The sequence below is a fragment of the Peromyscus eremicus genome, chromosome 12 (genome assembly GCF_949786415.1).
Source record: "Peromyscus eremicus chromosome 12, PerEre_H2_v1, whole genome shotgun sequence".
Classification (NCBI taxonomy): Eukaryota; Metazoa; Chordata; class Mammalia; order Rodentia; family Cricetidae; genus Peromyscus; species Peromyscus eremicus.
In genome coordinates, this window is record NC_081428.1 from 62381482 (window position 1) to 62407419 (window position 25938).

The window sequence follows — 25938 nt, forward strand, 5'->3', positions numbered from 1 at the left end:
ATATAAGTATATATATGTAACAATGATAATTAAGAAGAGACCATGAATTTGGGAGTGGAGGGAGAGTTGGAGGTGGGGGGGGAGGGGCAATGACATAGATGCAGGGCTCATGCATGAGAGTCTCAGAAAATAAAATTTTCTGAAACTGACACCCTGTGACCTCCGCTCAGTTTTCATTGGCTTGAACTCAGCTGTCTGGTCAGCCCTAGTGTGTCTGGCTGAGACTGAGAACAGAACCTAGGGCAGTAGTTCTCAACCTTCCTGATGCTGTGACCCTTTGCTGTAGTTCCTCATGTTGTGGTGACCCCCCAACTGTAAAATTATTTTCATTGCTACTTCATAGCTGTCATTTTGCTACTGTTATGAACCATAATATAAATACTTTTGGAGACAGAGGTTTGCCAAAGGGGTCTTGACCCACAGGTTGAGAACCACTGACCTAGAGCCTTGTGCATGCTCTGCAGGTGCCCTACCACTGAGCCACCTCCCCAGTCCTGGTCAGCCCTAACTGAATATTTTCTACACTGGGGAATGAACTTGGGACTTTGTGCATCTAAGCAAGGGTTCTACTGAAGAGCTACACAGCCCCCTAGGGCCCTTTTTACTTTACGTTTTGAACCAGGGTCTTGTTAATGTGTACAGACTGGCCCTGAACTTAATCTACAACAGGGGCAGGCCTTGAACTTTCGAACTTCCCACCCCAACCTTGTGAGTAAATGGGCTTACAGGACCATGTCAGCAGGCCTGACTAAGTGGATAGTTTAGCTGGGTATATGGCCATAGACCAGAAGTAATCAGGTTCTGCTAGAAGGAAGATGAGAGAAGGAATCAGGTGACCAGGGAAGTTAGCCAGTGAGGTTGCTTGGATGAGGTCTTGGCTAAGGACACTCGGTTCAGCAAGCCACTGGGCTTTTTCTTCTCTTTGACCCCATGTCTCAATGGTGGGCACAGCAGAGAATATCACGTTTGAGCTGCAGGTTTCTGGGGACTTCAGAAGCTAAGGAGAATAAGGAGTAGTCTGAGCACAGACACCCCTCCCTGGTGAACCTTTGGGTTCTCTCATCTTCCTACAGGCTGGAGGGAAGAGTCAGTGGCTGGCAGGAGGCAGGTGGCTGGAGGCTGTCCCTTGCAGCTGGCTTGTTGGAGTCCACAGCTAGGTGATGGTGTCTTTCAGTACATCCCGCCTCCCCCCACAGGATACTGCAGAAGCCACAGTCTTTCTCCAGGTAAGACCCAGCTTATTGCACAATGGCCTTTCGATGACTCATCCTCCTGATCGAAGCCCTAGGCACTGGTGGGGCAGGTACCTGCTGAACGGCCTCAACCAATGTCAGCTCACATTGCCTCTAACCACGGTCTTCAGGGTGAGGAAGCCTACCCCACAGCATCAGCTAGACATGTGTCAGAAATACACACTCTCAGTCCCTACCCCAGACCTGTGGAACATGAGCAGCAGGATGCAGCAGTTTGTTCAACAAGGCCTCTGGGTTATGTAACAGTCAGGCTCTGAGTGTAAGAGTCCCCAAGTGCAGTGACTCCCAGCCCTGAGACTGCTTCTGCCCCCACAGCAGCCATGCCAAAGGCTGCTGGGAAAGAAGAAATGAGGGAGACTACCTAGCCCTCTGTCCTTCAGTTCAGGCTGTGAAAACTGACTTTTCTTGATTTTGTTTGTTTTGAGACAGAGTCTGGCTGTATACCCCTCACTGGCCTCAAACTTCCGATTTTTCTGGCTCTGTTTTCTAAATCCGGAGTGGGACCACACCTAGCTAAAGTGTTTTTATATATGGCTGGCCTCAAACTCTAGATTTACATGGTAAAGGGCCATCACCATGAGAGAGAGGAGCATAAAGCCCGTTCTGAGTTTCAGTCCAGGCCAGAAGGGCCCACTTCGAGAACTGTGGGCCTTCTCCCCCACCAATGAGTTAACAGGGAGCTTGCCAAAGATAAGGTGTGGGCAGCTTATTCTGTCGATACAGGGCAGGGGCAGCAGGGATGTTCTCATCCTCCTCGGCATCCAGTCCCCAGAGAAGTGGACACCCAAGAGGCTGAGGGGGTGGAGGCAGCTGGCATGAGCCAGGGATGGGGATGGCTGAGGCATTGCGGGGGCCAGAGAACCGGTCCAGATGGAGAAGCTAACAGAGGCCGCAATGGCTGGAGCGCAGAGTGGTCCCTGACTCTGGCTTCCAGTCAACGGGGCACTAAATGATCTGTGCCATCTTGGGTAAGGCAGGTAGGCTTTTGAGCAACAAAGGAAACAATTGAGCCATTGGCGGACGCATAGACTCCATCACAACCCAAGCCTCTGCATACGCAGGGATGCTTGGCTTTATTTAAAAAGGAGCCAGTGTCTTTCTTTAGCACTAACACAGCAATGGCCCTTGGCAATCAGACGTCATTTGCACAACACTCTTGGAAGTCACACCTGCGAGGCACACGGCACAGACATCACACTTTGGGCAGCACGATCGCCCACACAGAATACATTTCTCACTTCCAAAGTCTCCTTTAAGAAAAATATCAATCCCCAGGTCAGAGCAGAATGAATGAATGGCTCTGTCTTATGGTGATGGAGGGGCTTGCTCTCCAAAGCAGCGTGGTGACCGAGATTCCCCAGGAAGGTGTGACTCCGGCTGGGACACTGCCAGGGCCCTTCTCTACTGCCGAGAGATAGAAAGGATCTGTCCATCGCCCACAGGTGGGGGCGAGCCACTGGGAACCTGGGCCTGTCATCAGCATCCTGAGGCCCCCCACACAGACCAGTACACAAATAACTCCAGGCCTACGCTGCTTCCAGGGCTGACAAGGGCTGCTTGCTCCTATTTCTTCTTTTTATTATTTTACAGGAACAAAAATTTGGAGTAAAAGCTGGTAGCTCTGGAAAACTTTTTCTGGCTCTTAAGAGAACAATGGCAAAATGGAGTGGAGAGAGGGTCATCTCTAGACTTTCTGTTGACTCTCACGGTGTGCAGGAATCAGGGGCCCTTCGATGCCAGGTGCCGGGTTAGGTGGGGAAGCCAGGGCTCTTGCCAACCCCGTGGCTCGGGTGTGTTCCTCAGGCCCAGCTCATCACAGGGGCTGACTCTGGGCTAGCCCATGCTCCTTCAGACAAGGTATAGAAATGCTCCCACACAGACAAGGGGTGTGTGTGTGTGTGTGTGTGTGTGTGTGTGTGTGTGTGTGTGTGTTGATGGGGGGCAAGGGGCACAGTGAGGCAGAGAGGAAGATAATGTTGAGATGGACCCCAGAGGAGGGAACAGTGGATTCTAGGAAGCATCCCACTATGCAGTGAGGTCCAGGCAGGGCAGGCAGGTCCTACACAGGAACTGCTAAGCAGGAGAGATCCCACCCTGCATCAAGCTCCTCACCCACTAACATTCTTCTGGGGGAGCATTCCTTCATCTGAGGTTTCCTACAGGACTTCATCTCCACAGTCCAGTTCTGGCCTTTCTCCTATCCCGCTCTGGTAGAATCTGCTCTCCCGAGGGTTGGGTGGGCTCCTTGGTGTCACAGAAGGTTCCGGTGCTCAGCCACCTTGCTCCTCTGAGGAGGGCTCCTCTGAGCCGTGGTGGGCAAATGTCCTCAGGAGAGAGCAGTTGGGCAGCGAGAGCAGGGGCTGAGGGGTGGGAGTGTGCCACTGAGGTCCTCCAGGTCGGTGGTGGGCCCCCTGCCTTGACACCTCCCCGGGGCGACTGGCGGAGAGGCTGGTGTGGGAAGCCGCTCCACGGTTGCCATGGCAACCGGTCTCCTTTTTTTTTCCCCCAGCCAGCCCGGAGGGCTCCAGGTGGGAGGCACAGGTTTGCTGCAGGCGCCGCCAGCGCCAGCGTGGGAGGCATGACTGGGCTGCTCGCCAGTCGCCTCAGGTACCGAGGGCTCCGGGCAGCTGGGAAGACTTGGCCTTCACAATCATCCTGATTCCAGAAATTTCTCTTTGGGTTCGACTCGCACATCCGAGGGCTGTGTATGAGAGACCTCACCTTGCCTCTTGCATCCCGCGCTCTCCTGCAGGGTTAGCTGATTTCCAGGTTTCTTGGGTTGGACTCTGTAGCTTTCCCCCGCTCAGGCTGCCGCCTGCAGCAGCCACTGTTCAGAGAACGTGCGGGAGGAGGCCTGCAGCCAGGCCCAGCAGGAGCAGGGACAGCAGGGGGACTCGGTGCACCACGGCCACTGGGGGTGGGGGAGGGGGGGGGATGACAGGTAGTTAAGGCTGGAAGCACCAGGCCTGTGGGAGGGCCAGCTTGGTGCTCACACACAGGCAGCGCTATTTCTGTGTGCTCCGCTAGCTCCAGTCTCTTTTCTGCCCCACGACAATCTTGCCTTTCCCCGGTTTCCTTACATATGCATTTCCTTCCAAATTATGCTGCATGCATATTTATGCCTTTACCTCAGATCCACCAAGGACTATCTTTTCCAGCATTTATGTTCATGATCCTGGTCTATTTGGGTGACAGGCCAAAGCTCCTGACTCGGTTATCTGCAAAGCCTCCCTGTTTGGACTTTCCTGGGATACTTCACCTTGATAGTGTATGAAATAGGGACGTCTTCCTCTGCCTCACCCAGGCCTGGGATACCCTTCAGCTTCCTCAAAGTTTTAATTCCACACCCCCAGTGGAAATGGGGGTATCTCGGGGCCCATCACAAGTGTTGGCACAGAAGGCCTGCTCCCCTACCTGCACCTGAGCATTGCTGAGACAACATCCCCTCCAGGGCCACCACGTAGTCAGGACCCAGCCATTCCAGGTATGTGGTTTTCTTCCCAACGGGTATTGCTCGTACTGTAGCGTCTTTGAAAAGCAGGTCTTGGCTGTGGTATTTGGAGGAATCGAACATTTGGAACCCATTCTGGTTGTGGTCATCTCCAAACAGGTCCTGGAAATAACAAAAGCAACTGCTAGGTGTGGGCTTACGGAAAATCACAGGGGTCCCCAGGAGCAAGCATTTCAGGGCACCAAGTCTTTCAGCAGAAATCACCTACTTAACCACTGACAGGGAAGCTTTGCATAGAGACACCGTCCACAGACAGCCAGATATGTCCCACCCGACCGGTTGTTGAATGCAGAACTGAAGTGTGAGGTTTAGAGCAAGAAGGACCCAGAACTGAGAGATGGTGCAGACGTGGTGAGTCAGGGCTTGGCTAGGCCCGCTCTCAGCAGTTCTCAATCTTTTTGGCAATGCTTTCCCGTCAATCTTACGGGCGTCCTTTCCAATGAGCCAAGACAATCTCACAGAGAGAGGCCTTTGTTCCGTCACCAGGACTAAGAAGATAGGGAGCTGATGATGTCACTACTAACCCCCCCATCAGTGTCCCTGGGGGGGGGTGTGACCCTGCTACTTGCTTCCCTGATGGGACTCCTTGGAGGGAATGTTTGTTGGACAGCTCCAAAGTGCTAGAGGAAGATGAGACACACAATGGCAGAAGCTGTACATACAGCCAGGCGTGGTGGTCTATGCTCATAATCCTAGGACTCAGAAGCTGTTTATGCACACCGTGTGTCCACTGTTAAGTAACAATCAAGGGCCAAGGAGGAAGTGGCCATGGCCATCAGTCCTTTTGGAGGGAACTTGTAAATTCTCCTGAAGCTATCTACTATCTCAGAAAAATGTACACCCACACAGTCTTCGTCCCCACTTCAGAGAGCATGAGGGACCAGTCGGGGGGAGCCACGGCTTGGAGGAGCTGCTCTTGGGACAGAGTACATCCAATTCCAAAGTTTAGAAACAGTTCAGTCTATGGTTCTGGTGGGCCAAAAGAGGGCACATTGCCGGGCGGTGGTGGCGCACGCCTTTAATCCCAGCACTCGGGAGGCAGAGCCAGGCAGATCTCTGTGAGTTCGAGGCCAGCCTGGGCTACCAAGTGAGTTCCAGGAAAGGCGCAAAGCTACACAGAGAAACCCTGTCTCGAAAAAAACCAAAAAAAAAAAAAAAAAAAAAAAAAAGAGGGCACATTCAGCCTAATAAACGGAGCTGGGAGGAGAGCCCGTCTGGTGTGGGGACCTGAGAACCAATGAGAAAGTGATTCCAAGAGGAGGGGGAGGCTCAGGGGGAGGCAGCTTCAGCCAACGCTGCTGTGAGCTCAGGAGCAAGAAGGTCCTAGGAAGTGACCCTTGGATCCCGCCACATGGGTCACGGTGCCCATGACAAGAGCAGTTTCAGGGACCTAGAAAAGGTTGCCCAGAGTAGTGTGACCTCCAAGAGAGCCCAGGAGAGGGACTGATTGGCCACAGGGTGGAGACAGCTTTGGAGGCGTTTTGCTCTCCAAGGGAGTGGAGGGGCACTTTCCCGGGCACGTATGAGGCTCTAGGTTTGAACTACCAGGGCCACACAACAGTAACAGCAGGAGCAAGGAGTGGGGCTGTAATTATCAGAGATATGAGGCCAGGAGGGTTCGTTTGCTACTTGTAGATGGTGAAACAGCACGTTTGTCTGTTGGTGAAAACGGCCCAGTCTGTTGGTGAAAATCATACAATTGTTGCCTAGCTGCCTCAGTTTCTTGTGAAGGTAGGCAGAGGCCACCTAGGGGCTTGGCTCACCACTGCTGCCCACCCTCTGAGGTCCCTCCAGCTTGGCTCACCTGGGCCTTGTCCAGGAGTCCATACACAGTGAAGATGTTTGTGTCTGGATGAACCATGACAGCTTGGGATGGTATCTGTGCCAGGTTGCAGGCTTGGTACTGGCTTACTTCAGCCCGGGCCCCATTGGGGCACAGTAGCTCATAGTCTTGCGACCTGAGGTGAGCAGCCCAGGGCTCAGGGTTGTGGCCTGGGAGATGGCGTGGGGTGGGAAGAAGTGGGAGAGAATCCATGAGACCCTTCGTCAGAGGAGGTGGTGGTGTCTAGAATGCTTCCCAGACGCTGTGCTCTGCTCTGTCACAGGAGTGACAGAACCCAGCTGGGCGAATGTGATGAGGAGGAGTGGTCAATGGGACAGGCGTGGGTTACAGCCACTGCCTGTGACAGGGCAGCGTTGGCATTATCACCTCCACTTTACAGATGACAAAACCAGGGCTCCTAATTTTTTTTTGGGGGGGGGACAGGGTCTTGCAATATAGCCTAAGCTGGCCTCAAACTATGATCCTCCTGCCTCAGCCTGCAGAGTGCTAGGATTACGGGAGTGTGCTGCAACGCCAAATCTCGGTATCTTCCTGACTTTCCCTCCCAAGCAAGAAGTCCTATCTGTGGGTTATGCCCTTGAGCCTGGGCACGGGTGACCTCGAAAGCTAAGTTCTCAGAACGCAGAGGGTCTGACGCCACCCATGGGTGTAAAACACAGTTCCAAGGGACACTACTGCCTGTGAAGAAGAACCTCACTTTGCAGATCTTGGGGCGAGGCAGGAATCTGCATTTCCAACCAGCACTTGTGATGCTGAAGCAAGTGCCTGGGCTCAGAGCTTCCCAGAAGCCGACACCCTGGGGAGTCACATCGGGTTTTTTTTTTTTTTTTTTTGTCTTAGGCGTTCACTTAGCATCCACCCTCTTCTCTTTCCAGAAGGAACACCGAGCAAGCGGGTTCCACATGGAGCTAAAGATAAAACAGCACCCTGGGCGGGGGGGGGGGGGGGGGGGGGGGGGGGGGGGGGACAGGTGTGTCGTGGCAGCCAAATCTCCCACAGCCCTCTCCAACACTGCCAGGTTTGGGGGACTAGGCAGGGCTGTCAGGCTCATGTGGGGAGGCCAGCTCCCTTCCCTGGAAGGGGGGACCTGAGGTTCTAGGTGGCAGTTGGGCAAGGAAGCGGGGCTATAGCAACAGGGAGGGCTTTCTCCAGCTCGGCTGGGGCGGAGTCCTGTGACCTCAGTGGCCTCCGGGGACTGGAATCTGAATTTTGAAATACTGATGTTTTTCCTATGTGTCTTACTTGCCTTCTGGGCCACAGCTGTGCCCCCTGAGCTGTGTCTCTGAGCAGACAGTGGAAAGGTGAAGATGACTGAGCCTGGTTTTGGGGGATGCCAAGGTCTGGGGCACAGCAGGTAGGTGCAAAGTACAAGCATAAAGTGCTGTGGGCTCAGCCCCAGCTTTTAACACAGGTGTGGCTTCTCCACCTGGGTGCGGGGTGATGGAAGGTGAGAGGCACTGGACTCAGGATCTTGGATGTAGCTTTTGGGGTCCTGGGGACTCTTCTGCCCCAGTGGAGACTGGGAGAGTGACTCCGGGAAACGTAATGGTTTCTGTGATGAACCTGGCTGGGCCCTGTCTTAGTGCGACTTGAGTGGATTTCCTTGCACAGGGCACTGACCTGCTCGTGACCAGTGACCAGAGGAGAGGTCTTGCAACCCCCCCTCCCACACAGGCTTCAGCGCCCCAATAAATACCTGCAGAGGGGCTGAGATGCAGTTACCACATTGCAGTGGGATGTGAACTTGAATTCTGGACCAAAAGAAGGCATCCCCAGCAGAACCTTCCAGACTCAGTCTCTCCTGGGTGCTGCTCGGTCTCCAAACCCAGCAAAGCCCTATGCCTGGGTTGTTTTGGACCAAGAACAGCCTCCCTCCCTCCCACCCGCCTTTGCTCCGGCCCAAGCCCCCCTCGTATACCATTTGTATTCTCAAAGACCGTTGTATGCTTGACAAAGGCGACATCCCCTGCCTTCTCTGCAAGGCACCTGTCACAGGAGAGCAGGGCAGACGTCAGAAGGAATGTCCCGCTGGGGAGCCAGGCCAGAAGACCCCCCCTGCCCGACAGCTGCCACCAAGTACCTGAAGGCCCCGTTGTAGCCGTAGTACCTCTCCTGGCTGCTTCCCACACACCTGTTGCGGCCATTCTCATCCCCCACGCAGAGCGCACACAGCGAGGAAGGGTAGTTCCTCGGGTTGTTTACGGGCACACAGCTGCCATTGAAGAACTCGCTGACCGCTGGGGCCGAAGGGAAAGGATGGGATGAGGGCCCCCCCCCCCCCCCCGCAGAAAGAGAGCCACCAGGGGGGAGAAGGGCAGGCTGCAGCCCCTCCCCCAGCCCGCTGGCCTGGGCCAGGAGAGAGGAGTGTGGCCAGTCAGCTTAAGGACCTCACTGGCTTTGGACTGTGAGGCTGTGGGGAGAGATTTGCAGGAGACACATGGCGGGCAGCTAGCAGACATTTCTTATTGTGTTCTCATCTTAGCACGTGGAACACTGAAGCACTTTCTAACAAGGTCTTCAAACGTGAGGGGCTGCTAGGTGTGGGGGCCACCCAGGCCCATTCTCGTTCCCATATACCTGTGTTGGCCAGTGTAGATTCTACTCGGATTGAGTGTCTGGAATACTTAGCCATGCCATGAAGCTGTGTATGTGTGTGCGTGTGCGTGTGTGCGTGTGTGTGTGTGTGTGTGTGTGTGTGTGTGTATGTGTGCATGTGTGTATGTGTGTGTGTGTGCGTGTGTGTGTGCACGCGTGCGTGCGTGTGTGTATGTGTGCGTGCGTGCATGCGTGTGTGTGTGTGTGTGTGTGTGCGTGCGTGCGTGCGTGCGTGCGTGTGTGTGTGTGTGTGTGTGTGTGTTGGGGTACAGCTCTCAGGACCATGTCAAGAACAAGACCTGTTAGGGTGGATTCACAGGCTCCCGACCCTCAGAGCTGACCATCTCCCCATCGGATCCCGAAGAGCCTCGGGATCTGTGTCCCTTAGAGGGAGGTACCTGTGAGGACATCACAGTCCTTGGGCCGGATGAAGCCCCGCTGGATGAGGGAGCCTATGGGCACATCCCAGCCCGCAGGACTGCCCAAGCCTGGGTGGCAGGAGCGCTTGCTGCGTAGCTCATCCAAGGTGAAGGAGTAGGAGCTGTCCCGCCTCACCACCGCCACCACAAAGTAGGAGTTGCTCCTGTCCTCCTCTGCAGGGAGATGGACATCTTGAAAGGGGTCCTTTATCAGAGCTGTGATCCATGCCTCAACCGTCCTCTCCTGTTTCTCTGTCTCATCTTGTGGGTACCCCACAGGCTTGGGGGTGCCCAGGCTGATGTCCCAGGACCCTTAGCGAGCAGCTGGTGTCTCCACTCTTCACCCGGCTGAAGCACCCCAGGAGCCCTTACCCATGATCTTCCTCACACCCAGGTGGTATTATTCTCACTTTTGGGGAGAAAAGCAAGCGCGGCTGAAGCCTTTAGACACATTTCCTAAGCCCAGAGATTTCTCACAGCCAAGTGGAAGGGACCAAATGTCCCAAGGTCAGTCCTCAAGAGGACCAAGGACAAACTCAAGCCCCAAGCCACCAAGAAGGTGTGACTGAGTAAATAGGCAGAGGGCTCCACGTAATGTCAGGGAGAGGCCAAGGACACCCTTGCAAACTGTGGTCGGCTGGTAAGAAGGGCTTTTATAGTTGCTAACAGGAATTTAAAAATCCGAAGAATATGTAACAGAGACCGGCTGGGCTCTGCAAAGACTACGGACCCTACCCAGAAAGTTTTCAGACACGTTAGAGGTGTGCATTGCTCAGACTGCTAACTGAGGCCTGGGGTAGGAGGGGCTCGCTTCACGACAGAGACGAGGCCCAGAGAAGAGGCATCGAGAGGAAGCTGGAGGGTCTCAAAATGATTTAGGGTCTCAAAATGATTTCAGAGTTATAAAAGAATGGGCCACCAGACAGGGGCAGGTACACTCACCGGCATACAGCTCCCCGGCGGCCGGGACCAGGCCGTACACCTTCCCTGCTGTGTAGATGTCCTCTCCTGTCAGGGACACTGCATCAATATACCCCACCTGCAGGGGACAGAGAGAGCCGCAGTATGCTTCCGGATGGCAGGAACCCCCGGAAATGGCAGGCCTTTTCCCCTCTTGGGGGAAAGAGTGGTTTGTGAGCTCTGCCTCTCTTCCTTTGGGAGTCACCCTGGTTGGGAGAATCCCATTTTGTTCCTACCCCGTCCGTCCCTTCCCGTACTCGTGAAGATGCCAGGCCCAGAGCTGCTGGGCAGATGGAGGGCTAAGGGCAGCCAGTACAGGTGTGTGTGTGTGGGGGGGGCCGGGGCGGCACCCCAGCTCCTGCCAACATAGTTTTTGAGAACATGGCTGCTGAGACTCCTGAATCCCTGCTTGGTCCCAGGGGACTGCCATCTCCCAGAGGCCTGAGGTCTTTCAGCACTCCTCAGCGGATGGCACATTGCAAGGACAAGATATACCTGCAATGGCAGAATGGCCCAGAGACGAGAAGGTGACAATTCTGGGGCCTCAGGAGGATTTTCCTTGAGTGTTAGGGGCAGATCCTGTCCGAGAAGGCGGCAGGCGTCTCTTCTGTCCAGCTACCCTGGACCTTTCCTTCCAGTCACCTACGCCCTACCCCACCTGCCCGTTCTGGAGCCTTCTGATCCTAGCCTAGGTAGCTAGCATCCCAGAAAGGGGTTACGTGGCAATAAAGCCACAGGAATATGATACACCCCAAGAGAAGGGCCAGGCTGGAGAAAGAGGGGTCCGGCACCCCATGAGGGTACCCCCACACTATATAGCCCACAGGTGTGAGGAGGTAACAGTGAGGCAGCAGACATTCATCCTGGTGGGTGTCTCTCTAAGGGCTTTCTGTTTACTCAGAGTTCCTCACACTTCTGTGATACCAAGGAGGACACAGCCTGAACCCACAGCCCCAGGGCCCACTCACTGTGGACCTCAGACTAGAGAGGTGAACGCCACACTGGACACCAGCTCCAGAGTCTGGGAAGCTAGAACTCAGGCTCACTGGGGCCTCTTGCTGAGCTTCTGAGGGGGCCTGGGGCAGACTCTGCTCCGCTCTCCACAGGCCTGGGTGCCCCTTTCTCTGCTATGCCCCTCTGAGGCTGAGTGGAGGCGTCTCCAGCTGAGAGACAGCTGACCCTGCCCTTCCAATCTCTTTGTGCTGTGGCATTTGGAAAGAGCTACCCAGACGAAGGCCAGTCTGCCAGGCACCAGGACAGAGACACCCTCTCCTCCCAGCCTCCCTTTGCCTTAGTCTCCAACCAAAGAAGCCAGGAGGACGGACTGGATGGGCTCTGAGCAAGGGCTGGGGTTTTCACTGTGGATCAGTGGGTGCCAATGCCCCTGAATGGATCATAGAACGTGCTCAGGGCAAAGACTAAAACCAAATGCAGTAGAAAGAAACACCACACATTCTTTCTATCTCTTTATATGGAGGATGCTTGGTTTTCAGACATTCCTACTAGAAATTTTTTGCACACTAGATCTCCAAACACAGTGAAATCTACTGAGTGTGGGCTGCCCCAGAAACTCCAGCGAAGGACAATCTCCCACTCTCGCCATGTACAGGGGAAACTGAAGGGAGGGAGACTTTCTCAGACCAAAGGTCTGCTCCCAATCAACTGTGTTCTTTCTTCTTCCCTCCCCCTGTGAGTTGGTCACAGCCTCCCCCTCCACCCCCGCCACCGTGCATTGGGATGGGAGATAAGGACCATGCCAGGTACTGCAGCTGCCTCCTCCCTGGCCCACTCCACCTGGATCTGTTCCATGCAGTGCTCAGTGGACTCAGCCGACACACACTGGATCTCTGGCTTCAATCTCTGCCGGCTGAAGGCCACAGCCATATCTCCGCACTTTTGGATCTCGGGTGTAGACAGCACGCACCAGCGTAGGTAGGGGGGCAGCCCTGTGGAAGGGTACACATGGGGGCAGGTTCTTCACCAGGAAGCCTTTCAAGCCAGAGATGCTTGAGGCAGCCTGGCTGCTGTGTATTGAACTCAGTCTGGCTTGCTGTTTCCTTGGCCATAGGGATGAGGGCTGGAGGCCGGGAGCCCGCTTATAGGCTCCTGCATTACTCTAGACAAGAGATAACACCTGAGCCCATAAGGTGACGAAGGAGGAGCAGGAGGCTATGGAGTGAGAGTTGACAGTTCTGAATCATTCTAAAACAGGCTCTGATGGCCTGGGTCCCAGACCCTGGAAGCTCTCCCAGGGTTCCACAGGTCACACAACTACAGGACTGCTTCCTCCCCAAACCTGAGGTAGAAGTGACTACAGGGGCCACAGGCACACTCCAGACTGCCCGGGTAGGTGTCCTGCCTGGCAGCCTCATACAGACAGAATCCTGACACGTTGCTTAGGAAGGGATGCCGCTGGAAGGGCAGGGACCGGAGAACTCACGGTTGGGGTCACACAGCAGACCCTTCATGGCGTGCAGGTACTCCTGGCCCAGCCAGGCCTCGTAGTTCTGTGTGGCAATGGGCACAAGCTCCAAGGTGGAGTCTTTGAACAGCAAGTTCTTCTGGCCGTAGGCCTCGGAGCTGAACATCTGGAAGCTGCTGGTCTCATGGCCGAACAGACTCTGCGTGTCAAGGGTAGAAGCAGGGTGGTGAGGGGATTGCGGGCTACATCCCATCCTCCCAAGTTCAGTCACCTGAACCTCTTCCTGCAGCCTCAGGCTGGGTGCCCAATCTGCCAGTTCTCCGCATTGCCTTCCCCGACCCTCTGCTCCCTCCGCACCCCTCTGCTTCTGCCTCATCAAACCCCACTGTTTGAGCACAGGGCTCGTGGCCCAGGTTTAGATGCTTACGAGCACAAGTAATCCTGGGCAGTGACTGATGTAGCATGGTCTCTGCCAAACACTGTTTGCCAGTTAAGCAATGGCAGCTGCCATCTTATTTGCCCATAGGTGGTGGCTTTGCTCTTCAGAGGCACATGTAGGAGGGGCATCCACTGAGGGGTGCCCATTCTCTGGCCATCCCTGCCTGCTTGCAAAGTGCTCTCCATTTCACACTGACTTGGCTGCTGGTCCCATTAGGTCTGTTCCAGGTGGAGTCCTTCCAGACCTTAGCCCCGAGTCCCCACCCTCCACCCGAAGGGGCCGGGGCTACCTGGGAGCTTTCAGGGCACAGCATCCCTCCTCACCTGGCCTTCACTGAGCAGTTGGAATATGAGGTCCCCATTCATGTCATCCCTGACCACCACGGCGTGCGCAGGCACCCGGGCCAGGTGGCATCGTCTCCACTCAGTGACATCAGCCCGGCTGCCGTCCCTGCACAGTAGCTGGAAGTCCTGTGACATCAGCGCCTTGCCCCAGGACGGCAGGGTTTTCCCTGGAAGGTGGGAACTGGGGAGTCAGTTCCTGTGCTCACAGAGGGTAGGAAGGGCAGTGGGGGACAGGAGAGGGGTCTGGAGGAGGCTGGGCATTTTGGTGGTGGGAATCTAGCACTCACAATGAAAGCCCTTCAGCTACACACACCGCCTTGGATGTACACTTTCTACCTCTCACAATTTCCTTTCACAACTGAGATAAATGTGAGGTAGCGTGCCACAACAGAACACACACAAACCTGGCCACTTACCCATGACAAGAGGAGTAAGAAACCAGAGCTGCTTAGCGTGAGAGAGCTAAATGTAGCAAAGAAGACAGGGGTAGGGACAGGGGGGAGGGGAAAGGAGCAGGGGACAGGGTGCAGAAGACACAGTGAGTCACCTGGCAGAATCCCCAGAGCTGTGGCCCCGAGGGAGAAGGATAATCCTCCAATCTTTGCCCAAAGCGCCAAATGTTACTATTTTGGTTTATTCCCCCTTAAGGTCTCTTTTCTAATTCACCTTCTATTTCTCTTTTCTAACACCTTGAACATAATTAAGCACATAGTTAATTTTGCACACTGCTTTTTCAACTATCTCTATATTTTCCGCATTGTTTTTATAAAGTCCGTGTTTCCTTTCTGCAGATTTATTTATACTTTTGTTTGCATCTATTCGTGTCTGTGTGAGTGTATGTGAGTGTGTATAGTTCTCCGCGGAGGCCTAAAGAGGGCATCAGATTCCCTGGAGCTACAGTGCTTGTAAATTGATTGATGCCTGTGTTGGGACTTAAACTCAGGTCCTCTGGAAGAGGAGTAAGTGCTCAACTGCTGAGCCATCTCTATTCCCAATTTCACACATTCCTTAACAGAAACACAGTATTTATCTGAGATTGTCAATCAATACTAAACAGGAGTATTATGAAAAGTCATCTTAAGGACTAGACCCAAACTACAGTGGGTCCTACCTACTGATCCCCCTATAACTGCTAAACCAGTGGTCCTCAACCTTCCTAATGCTGCGACCCTTTAATACATTCCTCATGCTGTGGTGACCCCCAACCATAAAATTACTTCATTGCTACTTCATAACTGTCATTTTGTTACTGTTATGAATCGTAATGTAAACATCTGATAGTTCAGATGGTCTTAGGTGACCCCTGTGAAAGGGCCATTTGACCCGCAAAGGGGTCGCAACCCACAAAAACCGCTGCTCTAAACTCAAACCAGGGGACTCTGCTAGGAAGTGGGAAGGCAAAGGTAACCTGTGGGATCATGAGAACTCTCACTCACAGCTAGCAAAAAACCAACCCCTCAAGCCGCAGGCACACCCAGCAAAGCCGTTTCCACTCAGCACACAGACACGGAGAGCAACCTCACATCACACAGAACGCGTCTCTCCACATCTGGCCTCTCTCCACTTTAAGCTGCTGAAAACCTGCCAGTATCTGTGGTCTAAGAGCCAAGCACGCCTTTCAGGCCTCCATCCGCCATTCTTACTTCTCAGCTTCCAGGAGGATCTCTCTCTGTGTAGCCCTGGCTGTCTTGGAACTCGCTCTGTAGACCAGGCTGGCCTTGAACTCATAGAGATCCACTCTGCTTCTCTTTCCTAATGCTGGGATTAAAGATGTGCACCACTATCCTTGGCTCATGAAGATGTTTCTTAAACAACTAATTCTTTAGAAACCATTAGATTACTGCTCAAACTTAAAAACACAACAGCAACTCAGCAGTTGAGAGCACTGGCTGCTCTTCCAGAGGACCCGGGTTCAATTCCCAGCATCCACATGGCGGCTCACAACTGTAATTCCAACTCTAGGGAATCTGATGACCTCTTATGGCTTGCTTGGGCGCCAGGTGTGCAAATGATGCACGGACATACATTCAGGACAAACACTCATGCATACATAAAACTAAAAAAAAAAAATTAAATGCTGATTCAAGCTCAACACATCCCTATTTTTCGCCCTCCTTCCAAATTCTTCTTTGCCTAGCCCATCTTGGGGCCTGTATCAAGGACAGTTCATTTAGATCTTTACAAGATTGGACCCATCAAATTGTCATGGAGTGGGAGGTACTATCAAGATCCAGTCCCCCCTGATTCCATAAGCAGTTATTACTACTGAGGGAGGAGGAAACAGTTTTTTCCCACAGTGGTGTAGCCACTAGGGCCCACACTCCCGTAAGTAACTCCTCACCTCTGCTCCTATAAGTAATCCTAGTTAAACTCATTGGTTAAAAATCTACAAGGAAAGCCGGGCGGTGGTGGCGCACGCCTTTAATCCCAGCACTCGGGAGGCAGAGCCAGATGGATCTCTGTGAGTTGGAGGCCAGCCTGGTCTACAGAGTGAGATCCAGGACAGGCATCAAAACTACACAGAAAAACTCTATCTTGGGGGAAAAAACAAAGACAAAACAAAACAAAAAAACCCTAAAACAAAAACAAACAAAAAAGTAAATCTTGCTGCATATAATTTCTACTTCAATTTAGGGAGGAAAAAAAAAAAACCCTTATCGATATCCAGGTAAATCCAAATTAAAGGACAGTTCCAGCCAGGTCTGTAATCCTAGTACTCGTGGCAATCCTCCTGCCTCAGCCATCCAATTGCTGGGATCATAGGCATCAGCCACCATGTCTGGCTGAATGTGCTAAAACTCAACTACTACAAAATTAAAAACAAAATGAAACCAACAGATCCCGGCAACCCATCTTCAGCGAGACTGTCCAGGAGCGGGCCAGTCTTCTCCAGGTCACTGGGGCCACCAGGAAGGGACAGGGAAGCCCACAGCGTCTTGGGCAGGGTGTGTAGACTCAAGTGGTCGGGGACAGAACTCCACTCAGAGCAGAGCCTTGCTTGGCCCCCACCCTTGCTGCTCCAGGCAGTAGGAACGTCGCCAGTGAGACCCACCCGCCGCCTTCTGCAGGTGGGGAGCTAAGGTACATAGATGTGGGGGCTTGTCCAGAGTCCCCGGGGAGACTCAGAGCAGCACTCAGCCGGACTGCTTGCTGCCATCCGAGGCCAACCCGGGCAGCTCCGGCCGGCCCATCCCACTCACCATCAGTGTTCTCCAGCACCGTGCTGTGCTTCACAAAGGCTACGTCACCCGCTCCTTCCGCCAGGCACCTGTGTAGGAAAAGGCACCAGCCTAGGGAGGGCGCGACCCCTGCTCCGGCCACTCAAGCCCACCCATCTTCTGCCCTGGAAGTTTGACCAGGGCTGCCGGGGATGATTCTAGGAGGCATATTTTCACAGCTCTGCCGTTCTGGGGGGCGGGGCCTGCCCCCGGATTGTTGGCTGTGTGGCTTTGCCAAGTTGTGGACCCTTCCTGGCTTCATCATGTGTCAGGTGGGACAGTAAGGTAAGTGGGGTGGGACTCCTCTGAGCTTGAGTGCTCTCTCTCTGTCTGTCTCTCTCTTTTCAAGACAGGGTTTCTCTGTGTAGCCCTGGCTGTCCTGGAATTTACTTTGTAGACCAGGCTGGCCTTGAACTCAGAGATGTACTTCCCTCTGCCTCCCAAGTGCTGGGATTAAAGCCACCACGCCCAGCTATGAGTGGTCTCTTACAGTCAGTGCAGGTCCTGAGCTGCCTTCCTTGGCCTGCTGTCTGAAGCCCAGACACCCAAGGTATTTTGAAGATGACTCTCCTCTGACACAGGGGACTAGTCTAAGAGGCCTTTCATGCCATACCAAAATATCCCAAGTGGAAAAGGATCTCGACTTTCATATATTCTCCCAATATGGGAGGCAGGTTGGGAACTCCTGGGTGAAGGGGCTCCTTGGGTCTTCACAGTAGACTGGACTGGGGGCAGGGGTGGGGACAGAACACTGGGGTCTCTGAGGGCATAAGGAAGAAGGAGCAGATAGCCAGGGACATGGGGAGGTGGTAAGGACTTTGTCCTTTTTCTGTGGTAAAACTTGTTCTCTCTTGCCACCCGGGAAGCCCCCATCCTAGCTGGGGACACTGAGGACTGATTGCTACAGGGTCTAGGATTCTCATGGCATTAGACATGAGCCCTTGGACTCTCTCTTAGGTCACCAAAGGCTAAAGTGCCTGTCAGGACCAGCATAAGGAAAGGCCCACCCTGATGGTCAGACATCGGAATGGGGGCCCAGGAGCAGCCTGAGATGGCTTTTTCCATTCTCTCTGGTCAGAGCCCTCCCTATTCTAAATATACCAAACATGTTGACTTTGTGAGCAAATCCTGCCTTGGCACCGTCCGGTTTCGTGTTTATAAACTAACTCGGACAGCTCGGCACAAAGAGCTCTTTGAAGGCCTCGGCCCACACCGTCATTTCCCCCACACTTAGCTCTCTCGCTGCACCCTGCCCCAGCCCCCTCACCGGAAGGCCCCACTGTAGTCATAGTATCTCTCTAGGGGGCTCTTGTCACACACGTTGTGCCCAGAGGAGTCACCACGGCAGAGGCGACAGAGGGACTCAGAGGCACTGGTTTCTCCTGTTCCAGGGACGCAGCTGCCCCCAAAATAGTCACCAACAGCTGTGGGAAGGAGCAAAGAGAGGTCACTGACCCCACCCTGGGAAGTCAGGAGAGGCACCAGCCACCTTCCAGAGCCAAGTGAGGAAACACCAGTATTCCTAGACTGGGCCCTTGGACCCGAGTGGGGCTGTTGCCGTGGATGGGAAATAAAATGTTTTCTCTAAATGTCTTCATAGGACAACTGGATGAAAATTGGATTCTGTCTTCCCTGTAGGGTTTTCAAATCAGTGACCAGCAATCTTACCAAAAGAGGGAAAAGTATTGAAGAGACCCAAGTGGTCAAGTGGTCTGACCCACTGGTCTGCATAGACTTTGCGGGTTTTTCTTTTCTTTTCTTCATCATTGGTAAGAGCCCCAGAAGCACTGCTTCCACAAATACTTGCCCACACGACTGGTGGACCACCCACCCTCAGCCACCCTGAGAGGCTGTGGCCCTGTGTTCTCCCAGGTTGTCAGTTACGCCGTGGCTGGGCCCACAAGCCACTTGGGGGCTTGTGGGTGGCGTCAGTAGCATGTCTGGGTCCTGAAAATGTAGTGTCTGATCCTGTAGAGCTCGGGACATGTGTCTAGACAGAGACCACCCTCGCCAGCCTACACAACGTCCATCTCTTCTTGGTTTTCTTCCTACAGCTGTGGTTGGGTCCTCCGTCTGGCTGTGTCACATGGGACATGGGAATGGGCAATGTGCTCTGTAGTAGCCAGCCAGCCAGAAACTCAGACGGAGGCCACCAGGCCTGGCCAGCCGAGTGGAGGGCGGGACTGCTCTGGCTGTAGTCAGGGAAGGCTCTCCCAGGAGGTGGGGCTTTTGCAGGTTCCAAGGGGGCGTGGCGTGAGAGTGACTTGAGCAGACTCAGCTGAGAAAGGAGGGTTTTGACCCCGAGGCCCCAAGCTGGGCCTGAGGTCCTCACCTTTGAGCACATCGCAGCTCATCACCGAGAGATGGCCACTCTCCACTAGGTAGCCAATCGGCACGTTCCAGCCCACAGTCCGGTTGATGCCTGTGTGGCAGGACTTGGCGCCCTTCAGGGTGTGGATGGTCACATTGGAATTCCTCCTGACCACAGCCACGGCGTAATAGGAGGTGCCAGCGTCTAGGAAGAGAGAAGTAAGGAGTGCGGACAGCCCGGGAGAAGGACACAGGTGATTCCAGGAAAGGCTGGGCGGGATGGTATTCAGTGCGCATGCGTGTATGGATGACTGCCTGGACGTGTGCTTGGTTTCCTAACATTGAGAGAGCTGGAGGGCATGCTCTCTTATACCACAAGATCTCCCCTACCCCGCCACGCCCCTCCTCTGCCTCATGAACCAGACAGTAATTCATTCAACTGTTCTCACTTCCCTTCTCAAGCCATCTGGCCATTGCCGGGTCTCCATTTGCTCCAGTCAGGGGAGCCTTTGATTTCTAAAAGCTGAAACCCTTAGGGGGACGTGGGGGTTTGAAGGAGGGCACCTCAGATAGCTGAGGGAGCAGGCTGGGGTGCTCCCTGAAGTAGGAAAAACCACGTTATGGTGTGCTGAGCTGTGGGGGTGGGATGGGGGTGGAGATGGGGGTGGAGAGACACAAGGAGCTAGTGACGCAGCCCCAGGTCACTCAAGACCATGAATGGTTCTGGGCATGTGAGCTCTGCAGCCCCACAAGACTCGCCTGGGCCCACTGTAGAGAGGGGCCATTCAGAAAAGGCACATCTACAGGGACTGAAGACCAGGTCAGTCACATACAACACACACACACACACACACACACACACACACACACACACACACACCCCGGTCTCTGTGTCTCCCACATACACACACAGCGTGTGGTCATGGATGTTCATGATCAGAGCATGCCTGGGTTTGAGAAAATTAAGCAGCTGTTTCCAGCCATCAGGTACTGCCTCTCTCGTGAGTTACTGGAGTGGTCAAGACCTCTCCCACCAGGCCCATCACTGGAGCCCCGCCCCATCACTGGAGCCCCGCCCCATCACTGGAGCCCCGCCCCATCACTGGAGCCCCGCCCCATCAGCCTTCTTTCTACTCTCTTCTGCAGCTTTCTTCTTTCTACCCTCCTCTGTAGGCTTCCTGGCCTTTTCTTTTCCGCACAGTACTTGCCCTGTGGGGACCTGGGGTTTGGGGGTGCATGTCGGCTCTCTGAATCCTGCTGTCGAAGCAGGGTCTCTTCTCACCACTCCGTTCCCGACCAGGGTACAGTGGGTGCTCAGTGGGGTACTGAGTTAACCAGAGGGAGAGCTGCGCTAGGGGCCCATGAGCCAGGGCTGTCGGTGGCCTTCTCTGGCAAGTGTGAAGACTTGGATGAGGTACCCATCGGAGGTTGGCAAAGCGGAGGGGCAAGGCCTTAGGTAAGGCTCATGGAGGAGAATCAGAGCTTGGGCACCCTTCAGAGGCTCTTTGCAAAGACCTGAGGGCCCGGCCCGGGAGCTCATGGGAGGATGTGGCTGCTGCCTCGCCAGCCGCAGAGGCTGAGCATTGGTCAAGCTGTGGGAGACACACAGAGCATGTCCAATAGAGGGAGCCTGGCGTAAGTGAGTCTGGAATGGGACATGGGATGGGCTGAGGAATCTGCCCCAGCTGTGGCATGGTTCCGGGTCTGCTGGGCTCTGCAGCTCTCACCTTCCTGTTCCCATCCCCCACAGGCTGCCTCTGAGAGGGGCACTGAAGTGTGCGTACATACGGGCACCGTGGTCACCAGGCACCTGCACATTGGATTCCACCTAGTCCTGCCCCAGGCATGGCACTGCCCCTCTGTAAGGCCTAGTGAACAAAAGTTGGGGTGTGTGTGGGGTGCTGTCGGGCCACCCAGGAAGAAGAGCAGACTCAGTCAGCTTTTATGTTCCCGGCTGTCCCACCTGAAGCTTTCAAGAGAGAACTAGGATATTCTCAGAGGGCTTTCTGCCTGGACCCCTGGAAGTGTTCTGTGGACAGAGCCGGTGACCAACCTGGGGGCTTGAGGGTCACGTGGCCAGACTGGCCTGCTGACTGACTTCTGTGTGGGATCTTTGCTTCTCCCAGAACCAATGCCCCTTACCTTGGTCATATACTTCACCCACCACTGGCTTCAGGCCATGCTCCTTCCCTGCCTCATAAATAGCTCCTCCATCCAAGGTGATGGCATCAGCTTTATGGTCCTGATAAGAGAGTGAGGGTCAGCTAGGCCAGCTGTGAGCCAATTCAGCCAGAACTCAGTGACACTCAGATGTCCCAGAACCCCTCAGGAAGCAGGGGAGATCACCAATGCCTTTTGCATCTGACCCAGGAGCCTTATCTTATCTTGGCCCTGCCCTAAGGGCCCAAGACTTCCCCCTTTGGCAGGTCCAGAATTCAACCTGGCTTTACCACATTTACTCTTTACAAACATTAGTTACTAATTTTACAGGATTATAACAGACAACACACACAGTGAAAAACCAGAAGATGCAAGATGGAGCTGAGCAGAAGTATCTCTTCACTGTGAGGTCCTCAGCCTCTTGCCCCGATTCCCAACCAGGCTTTTCCTCCAAGAGAGTTCACGCAGGACCGAGGCTGGGAGGAACTGTCATTCATTATTGTGGCCTTCTGCCCTTACAGGGCTGGCCCCACGAGTGGATTAGTTCTCAGAGGCCTGTTGGGGGTCAGGCTGCAATGGAGACCCAGTACCTGTCCTATGGTGACTACCTTCCTCAACCTGTCCTGCCCCTGAGAATGGCTGATGCCAGTTCAATGGGTCTCCCATCACCCAGACTTGATTTCCTTTCTCACACAGTTACTCAGGACCCTAGAATGGAACCTTACAAGCCTCATTCTGGAAAGCTCCATGGCAGTAAGTGATCATCACGGGCTATGAAGTTACTGTGTTGGTTAACCACCCCCCCACCCCCCCGACTTGGACTTGAAACAAGCTACAGTTATCTAAAAAGAGGAAACCTCAGTTGAGAAAACACCTCCATCAGACTGGCCTGTGGAGTATTTTCTTTTTGTTTCTTTTTTTTTTTTTTTTTTTTTTTGGTTTTTCAAGATAGGGTTTCACTGTGTTGTGTAGTCCTGGCTGTCCTGGATCTCACTCTGTAGACCAGGCTGGCCTTGAACTCACAGAGATCCGCCTGTCTCGGCCTCCCCAGTGCTGGGATTAAAGGTGTGTGCCACCTTTAATGGTTGGAGCCTTTTCTTGGTTGATGATTGCTATGGAAGGGCCCAGCACAGTGTGGGGAATGGCATCCCTGGGCAGGTAGGTGGTCCTGGGTTGTATAAGAAGGTAAACCGAGCAAGCCAGGAGGAGCAAGCCCATAAGCAGCACTCCTATGTGGCCTCTGCTCCAGTTCCTGATTCCAGGTTCCTGCCTTGAGTTCCTGCCCTGACTTCTCTTCTTGATGGACTATAAGAAATAAACCCTTTTCCTTCCAAGTTGCTTTTGGTCATGATGTTTATCACAGCAGTAGAAAAATAAGCCAGGACCGCCACTGTGGCTTGCTCCCTCCCCCATGAGTGGGGAGCATCCCTGTCGCCACCCTGGCAGGGCCATTGTGCAAGGAAAATTCTACCAGAGGATTTTCTCCTTTCATCACTGGTGCCTGTCTGGACTACAGCCCCCTCCATTCCCCCCCCCCCGCCCCCACCTCCCACCTGGAAGGAAAAAGTCAGAAGCTTGCTGCTGGGAAAACTCCAGATTGCATCGCCCAGCCTTGGCAGAGGGACACCGGCCTCTTTCCCAGTGAATGGGGCTGTTGTGTGCTCCTCCTGAGTCAGAGCCCTCTTGTCTGGGCCAGGGGTGGGGAGCGGGCAGGAAGGAGAGGCCTCACCTTGATGAGCTGGACACAGTGGTCAGCAGAGGTGCCCTGGATGCAGAGGAGGGAAGGCTGGATGCCAGCCCCCTGGAAGGCCTTGCTCATGTCTTCACATTTCTGCTGCTCCGGATCCGAGATGGTGCACCAGCGCACCTCCATCACACCGAGTGCTGTGGGGCAGGACAGTTGACATCGTATCCTCACCTATCCAGCCCGTGGTGACCCCACCAGCCTGTATGCCCAGTTCCCTGCCACACAGCCTTGCATTCACACGGAGAGGCAGCGAGATGCAAAGGCAGGCCAAAGCTGTGCTTGCAGATGGGTGGTTCAGAACGCAGCCCACTACACAGCCATGGAAAATCCCTGCCCTGGGGCTCAGGCTGGGGAAAGTGAGCACTGGCCCCAAGCCTAACAAATTCTTGTCCCCTTCCAAAAAGGGCACTGGCCCAGGATCCCACCTCAGCTCTGTCCCTGCCCTTCCGCTCAAGAACGGGACCTCATGACTGAGTGGGTAGCTGTGGGTGCCTGCCTTCTGCAGTGGGGGCAGAGTCAGGTCCCTGTCAGGGAATGTGCCACAAGCCAGGGAGGCTGAGGAGTGAGTAGGTGGATTCATGTTTCTGCTCCCTTAAGGGTGACTTCAGGAGACTTATTAGCGGGTGAGAAGCCCCCCATTCAGTGTTGGAAGTCAACCTATGCAGAGCAGGACACACAGGGCTTCCTTCTGAGTTCCTTGATCTGTCCAGGTCAGAGTCCTAGGGAGCGTCCCAGCAGGGGCCCAGAGGAAGGGGTTCCAGAGTTCCTCGGGGTTGATGACTTTGCAACCAGGATCCTCTAGAGGCCTATACTTCGGGGAAACATTTGGAAATTGCCTTTGGGCTGTTTGTCTGAGGGCTGTGTCCTTTTGCTGACATCCTGCTCTCCATCCTCACCAAAGGTCGCCACCTGGACATTCCACGGCCTTCCTGTGCTGTAGGGCTCAGAACACCCAGCTCTTGTCCCCAAGGCTCCTCTCTTCCTCCTCCTTCCCCTCTTTTTCTCCTCCTCATAAGGGCTGCTACATCCCCTAAGCTCCCTCCCGCCTTCCACACCAGACAGGCCACTCCAGGACTTCTTCCCCAACATATGGCACGCATTTTCGAAGCCTGACTCAAGGTTGCCTCCTCCAAGAAGCCCTCAGGACGTTGTGGTGCATCCTGGTAGGTGCGAGGGGACCATAGGCTTAGCGTAGCACTGCTGGGTACCCTCCCCTCCCTCGGGGACACTCTCACCAGTGTGCAGGGTCAGGAGCAGCAAAGGAGCCACGCTCAGGAGCCTCATGGCAGCATTGGATTGGCTGGGGCCCCGGGGGTTCCAGACTGGCTTTCTCCTGCTTGGTCTCACTGGGCCTCCACTATTTAAGGGTGGCCCTGGCAGAGTCCACGCCTCTGACACACCCCTCACTGGATACCTGGGCCGGTCAGCACCGCCGTGGCTTTGGCTCTGGCACCCCCTGCTGACGCCTCCTCCACCCCCAGCTGGTCCAAGGTTGCTGAACCGACACAACTACTCCCTGGCCCTCGGTCCTCAGCGATTTGCCTTCCAAACCATCCTCTTCTATGCTAGAGGACCCCAGTGTCACATCCTATTGGACAGGGACACATTCAGATTTGGAAGGAAAAGAAGGGGGAGGGTCAGAGTGTGAGCCGGAGGGAAGGAAGCTGGTCACCGAGATTCACTGCCACCTCCTCCCTTCATACGCAATGCACGAAGGGTCTGGAGGCGTGGAGGATGGACCTATGTAGTACTTGCCTGTCTGGGGAGGGACAGCTGGTTGGAGGGACCTCAGGGTCTAGGCAACTGCTTCTGCTTGGGCATAGAGAGGGGAAGAGTTTGCCTCCGGCTGCCCCTGGAAGTGGCAGAGAAGGCACTAGGTCCAGGTGTCCAGGAGAGCGGACTCAGCATTGTGTTATGAAAGATGGGCCGAGGACCAAGGAGGAAGGAGGAAGAAATGGGAAGAGGAGCAGGGGAGAAGAGGGCAAGAAGGGGGGGGGCGAGAGGAGGAGGGGGGAAGGAGAGAGGGAGGGAGGGAGGGAGGGAGGGAGGGAGGGAGGGAGAAAGCTCACAGAAAGTGTAGTAACTAGCGCAGGCAGGTGAGGCGAGGCAAGGGAGAGAAGGGTGTGGTCCTCAGAAGAGCTGTAGGAAGTTCACCCAGGATCCTGCTGGGACTCTGACCTCAGGCCCTCTTCATACCCACTTGGTCCACAGCTCTGCACATGGGGCCATCAACCTGTGTGTGTGTGTGTGTGTGTGTGTGTGTGTGTGTGTGTGTGTGTGTGTGTTTTGTCCCCCCCACTCCCGCCCCCCCCCCCCCCCCCCCCCCGCTCCAAACAGTAGAGTGTGAGAGCCAGTGTTCCAGGCCGACCGGTGCCCTGGGCCTGGTGTTTTGTTAAGATACGTGGGAAACATGCTGCAGAAGGCCTCCTCTCCTGCTCCCTCCCCCACAAGAAGAGGGTCTGGGAAGTAAGGAATGGAGTCCCTGTGGCAGCAAGTGTGCTGTCAAAGGAGACATGTTCCTACTCCAGGTGTCACTTGTGGGGCATGGGCTGCTGCGGCCATGTGCACACGTACGCTGAGTACGCCAGCAATTGTGAACAAAACCTTTTGCTTTAAATATATATATATATATATGTGTGTGTATATATATACATATATATATATTCTTATTTTTAATTATGCGTAGGGTCTGGGCATGCGAGTGCAGAAGCTCTCAA

General features: G+C 54.4%; 1 protein-coding gene across 1 annotated transcript; it reads right to left on the reverse strand.

Annotated features, from left to right (window-relative positions):
* Positions 1 to 3787: 3787 nt before the first annotated feature.
* On the reverse strand, positions 3788 to 24505 carry Meltf (melanotransferrin). The gene is made up of 16 exons (XM_059277579.1): positions 24457 to 24505; positions 23204 to 23358; positions 21457 to 21556; positions 19337 to 19519; positions 18272 to 18428; positions 16987 to 17054; positions 13766 to 13953; positions 13022 to 13202; positions 12376 to 12527; positions 10564 to 10660; positions 9601 to 9795; positions 8688 to 8844; positions 8526 to 8593; positions 6569 to 6756; positions 4668 to 4866; positions 3788 to 4164 (listed from the first exon to the last, which is right to left on the reverse strand). The coding sequence occupies exons 1-16, from the start codon at positions 24503 to 24505 to the stop codon at positions 4085 to 4087; spliced, it is 2217 nt and encodes a 738-aa protein (XP_059133562.1). The 3' UTR covers positions 3788 to 4084.
* Between the last annotated feature and the right edge of the window lie 1433 nt (positions 24506 to 25938).